General features: G+C 38.9%; 1 protein-coding gene across 2 annotated transcripts; it reads left to right on the forward strand.

Annotated features, from left to right (window-relative positions):
• The first annotated feature begins 1,828 nt into the window (after positions 1-1,828).
• On the forward strand, positions 1,829-4,050 carry cybrd1 (cytochrome b reductase 1). 2 transcript variants are annotated; one of them, XM_084908970.1, is made up of 4 exons: positions 1,829-2,115; positions 2,735-2,838; positions 3,139-3,293; positions 3,394-4,050. In XM_084908970.1, exons 1-4 carry the CDS (start codon positions 1,935-1,937, stop codon positions 3,671-3,673), a joined length of 720 nt encoding a protein of 239 aa, XP_084765096.1. In that variant the 5' UTR covers positions 1,829-1,934; the 3' UTR covers positions 3,674-4,050. The 2 variants fall into 2 exon arrangements, with proteins under 2 accessions (XP_084765096.1, XP_084765095.1); XM_084908969.1 differs by having other exon boundaries at positions 1,830-2,115; positions 2,630-2,838; positions 3,394-4,049.
• Positions 4,051-4,616: the final 566 nt, after the last annotated feature.

Consider the following 4,616-nt stretch of genomic DNA (forward strand, 5'->3'; position numbering starts at 1 on the left):
ACAATGTTCCAACATAGGGCTGCCACGATTAGTCGACTAGTCACGATTACGTCGACTATCAAAATCGTCGACGACTGATTTAATAGTCGACGCCTCGTTTGAAGCATCACAAAAGACGCAGGAATAAGTAGTAGGATTTAAGAGTGTAATAACGGACTGAAACAGAAGATGGCAGCACTGTATGTACAAGGATGCCAGCTGCCGTTAAACCCCAAAGAAGAAGAAGCTGTATCCCAGAATTCATAGCGCAGCGCAGCTCAGTTTACAACAATGGCGGCAGCTAGTTAGTTTTAATATTACTCTTATTATTCTTTCTGGGTCACAAAATAAACGATTAAAATATTTTCAGGCGAGAATGTAACTGTATAAACCTCAAATATTTGCTCAGTTTATCAAGACACCACATATTTTCAGAAGCGCTCCGACGTTTTCGGAGACGTCTGTTACCCACTAGCTCGATAGCTAACCGGGGGCAAGGCTCACTAGAGCCCGTGAGAACACCTGACTCCCGCAAATCATTTTCAAACCCACCGCCGTCTTTCGCTACTCAGGTTAAATATATATAAGTCACTTAGATAACTTCAAAATGTTATTGTTTGGCTTTTTTTAGTATTTTATTTGTTCCTGAGTAAATCGGTTTGGCTGAGATTAAAGTTATAGTTTTTACACAGCTGAATAAACGTCAAGCAGACAACTGATTATCAGCAGTGTGAGATGCTCGAGAATATACTCCGGTGTCCCGTTATATTTTAGATAGCAAGGAGCAGACGGCTGAGTTTATTAAACTTCACCGAAACAATCTGCAAATTTCATTAAAATTTAATAAACTATCATCTTGTCTTTATTTTTAGTTAGCACATACCTTAAACACTTAAAGCTGTAAGCTAATGATAGTTATATAAGAGCAGATGCATGCTGGTGGAATAAGCTGTATGTTTTATGTCCAATGGATGCATGATCTGATTAGTCGACTAATCGCAAAAATAATCGGTGACTAGTCGACTATCAAAATAATCGTTTGTGGCAGCCCTATTCCAACATGAGAAGTTCTGTTTTGTATTCATTGTAAACAGTTTGTGTTTTCCGTCTTCTTCTTTTTTCTTTTTTTGTAAACTATATCTACAAATACCCAATAAAAATATTTTGAATAAAAAACTATCCTTGGAGTCACAGCAAACCTTGCAACAGCACATATGGATGTTTCACCCTTGAGGAGCTGGACTACCTCTGTAACCCAAATGGGCTGCAGGTACTGGAGGAAGGAAGGATAAGAAAAGAGCAATGATCTGTGGCCACCAGCTGCAAAACCACTCAAGTGTTCTTCTTTAATAAGTTTTTAAATAATGAATCTTCAGTTGTAACAAAAGTGGCTTTGAGCTTGTTTGTAGGATTTTGTGTCTTAATGTTCCAACCCTAAATGTTGTAGCTGTCTGTCAGGGTAAGTGACACGTTAATATTTACAGTGTAGGTATAGCTTTAAAAGAAAAAAGCAAAGGGTTGTCTTCATGTTTTCTTTGTAATGTGTCTTGTGGTGCATTAGTAAGATATAAATAGGGGGGATAATGAGAAAAGTGCCTATTCATAAAACGCAGTACAAAGCAAAACCAGAGCCACAGATGTCTAGTCATGCCCACATGGCTTTCTTTAATCCCGCTGGAGCTCAGACTTTGAAGGACTGCGTAGACGTGGAGTTGTGTTGTAACGGGAGTCAGCACCAAAAACCAAAAAAACCCAAAACATCTTATAAAACCGATCCCAGACTCTCTTCTGTAACCACAAAAGTTGCAAAACACCCTCCCTCCAAACGTTTGCTCAGCTCGGGGTCACGTGACCGCGGTCCTTCCTCAACGGGCAGCGCTGAGTTGTAAGTTGTTATTGTACCTGACAGCAGCCGCTCCGGTCCAGTCTCTGCCTCTCCCCCGCTGCAGACGCCGATGGAGAACCTGAAGCACTTCTTGCTGGCTTTGTGTGCCGCCACCGGCTTTGTTTCCATAATCTTCGTCTTCAGATGGGTTCTGTATTTTAAGGAAGGTTTGGCCTGGGATGGAGGGCTCGCCGAATTCAACTGGCATCCGGTATTAACAGTCACTGGATTTATTTTCTTGCAGGGAATAGGTAAGAAGGGTCTTTATTGTCTTTATAAGACATAATTGAGACTAACTGTTGAAAGTACACTTCTTTTTCTTATACCAAGATATCTGCGGGATTAAAAGGTGCAAATAAAAATCTAAAATTGATGTCCTCCTTCACATTTTTCAAAGACTTTTTCAAAGTGGGCTGGCTTGGATTGTTTGCCTGCCTGATTCTAGCCTTCATTGCGTAATGAGGGAATCACAAGCTGGCAGTACACTTGTCCTTCATCTAAAGAGAGAAACTTGAACATGCACTGTGACATGGCACATGGCATATAGATTTTACATGCATTACAACACCTGTGTGCTTTTTTACCCCCATATGATTTTCACGAGGCTATGAGACCCAAACATTACATCCTAGATAGTATAAAGCAAGTAAGCCTGCAACTTTAGAAATATGTAGTCAAATTTATTTTATTTTATTTAAAAAAAAAAAAAAAGCTTTATTGTTGCCTTAAGTTCTTGCTAACTGTCTGTCTTACTCTCTCTTGCAGCAATAATAGTCTACAGGCTCCCCTGGACCTGGCAGTGCAGCAAACTCATGATGAAGTTTATTCATGCAGGACTGAATTTGTTAGCCTTTGTTTTTGCTGTTATAGCCATGGTGGCAGTTTTTGACTTCCACAATGCTGCCAACATTCCCAACATGTACAGTCTGCACAGCTGGCTGGGCCTCACGGCTGTTATACTGTACGGTCTGCAGGTAAATAGATGCAATTATTTGGTATTTTTTTTTAAAGCAGTTACAACAAAGACCTACTTTTGTTACATATTGAAGATAAGAGTATCGTCTAACATTTTACCTAAGAAGCACAGTTGTTGCAGGGTTTTTGTAGCTACTACTACCATTAGACTGGACTGTTAACACATCTAAAGTATAACAGTATAGCTTTCTCATTTTTCTCTGAACCTCTTACTGGTGGTTCTAAAACACTAAGTCATAGTGGACAGCAGTCTTCAGATCTGAAGTGGGTTTTATCTGTCTCTCTCTTTCAATGGGCAGCTTGTTCTTGGAGTTGGCATGTACTTGATACCAGTTACACCTGCGTCCTGGAGAGCAGCGTTTATGCCTCTCCACGTCTACAGCGGTCTTTTACTTTTTACCAGTGTCATAGCCGTGGCACTTATGGGCATCACAGAGAAACTCATCTTTGGCCTGTAAGTATTAAAATAGAGAGTGAGAGTGGTTAAAAATGAGACGAATACAGTGTAAATGCTGAACAGTGAGAATAACTTTCCTCTGTTTACATCACAAAAGGAAAGACCCAAAGTATAAGGATTCTCCCCCAGAGGCAATTTTTGTGAACATACTGGGGGTCCTCCTGGTGCTTTTTGGAGGTCTGATTCTTTGGATTGCCACTCGAACATCTTGGAAACGCCCCAGTGACCAGATCTTGCATAGTCTGCATACCAATGGGGGAGGTGAGGACAACAGTAAAGTCGCTTCAGCACTGTCTCAACTGCCAGATGGATCTGATGCTTACGGTGCTGGAGATGCCAGGAAGAGGAGTAAAAAATCTGATGAACAGGCTAACTGATAGAAAAAGTAAAAAAAGAGTGGATTAATGTATGTGCAACCAGTTTAAACAAACAAGGGAAATCAAAAGGAATGCATCAAATTGTTACATCCCTGTACCGCTCTTCGTTTCTTTTTAGTTTTCACTCTCGCACCTTAAAGTACTTCATTTTGATTTTTTTTTCCCATTTCTCCAGTGTTTATGTAAGTGCATATAAATAATGGTGAGCTACTACTGTAATAAGATTACACAATGATTTAAAAATAGGCATACACTGCACAATTTAATCACTGCAGGTTTTCTATACACTAAATACTCTATATTGTATTTTCTTAGTTTGATACTGACGGTATATTTTATAATAAACATTTGATGCATATAAAATGTCTCCATTATTCACATTGTAAATTTAAATCAGTAGTGAAAGAGAGAAACTACATGCTCTAGATAGTGATTGTATTGTTATTATTGTAGATGTTAATATTTTTTAATATATATACATATATTATTTTGCATATGTGAAAAAAAAGTGGAACATTTAAAACAGTACTAACCAGGTGCACGAATTAGATAAAAAGAAAGAAACCAAGGTTGTCAGAATCACTTCTTTCCTTGCCAGCAGGGTGAAAAAAAAAGTTCATAAATAAGTAATGCAGGATTTTGGATCGCTTTAATTAAATCCAACTTAATTCGAGTAAAATGTGACTGAACATCAAAAGTTGACTGCAGGAATTTAAAAAAAAAAAGTACATGCATCACATGAACCATTAGGACTGAAGGTCCTTGATACGGTCTTATAATATTTTTTTCTCTTAAGAAACGGTGTAAAATTAATTGCGGGTACGAGCAGCTGACTTCAGCAATAATGCTCTTGCTGTTAATTCACTACCAGAGTTGCTGACAGACTCTAAACTCTGCATGCTTGGCATGGCCTGGAAATGACAGCAGCACAGCCACGTCAAGG

This window comes from Perissodus microlepis, chromosome 16 (genome assembly GCF_051167445.1).
Source record: "Perissodus microlepis isolate ML-2025 ecotype Zambia chromosome 16, ASM5116744v1, whole genome shotgun sequence".
Lineage (NCBI taxonomy): Eukaryota > Metazoa > Chordata > Actinopteri > Cichliformes > Cichlidae > Perissodus > Perissodus microlepis.

Bases quoted from the DNA above. Each gene is read 5' to 3' on its own strand.
- cybrd1 (XM_084908969.1), top strand. From the start codon at position 1,935: ATGGAGAACCTGAAGCACTTCTTGCTGGCTTTGTGTGCCGCCACCGGC. The intron at 2,116-2,629 runs GTAAGAAGGGTC...TCTCTCTTGCAG, and splicing joins TATTTTCTTGCAGGGAATAG to CAATAATAGTCTACAGGCTC. The intron at 3,294-3,393 runs GTAAGTATTAAA...ACATCACAAAAG, and splicing joins GAGAAACTCATCTTTGGCCT to GAAAGACCCAAAGTATAAGG.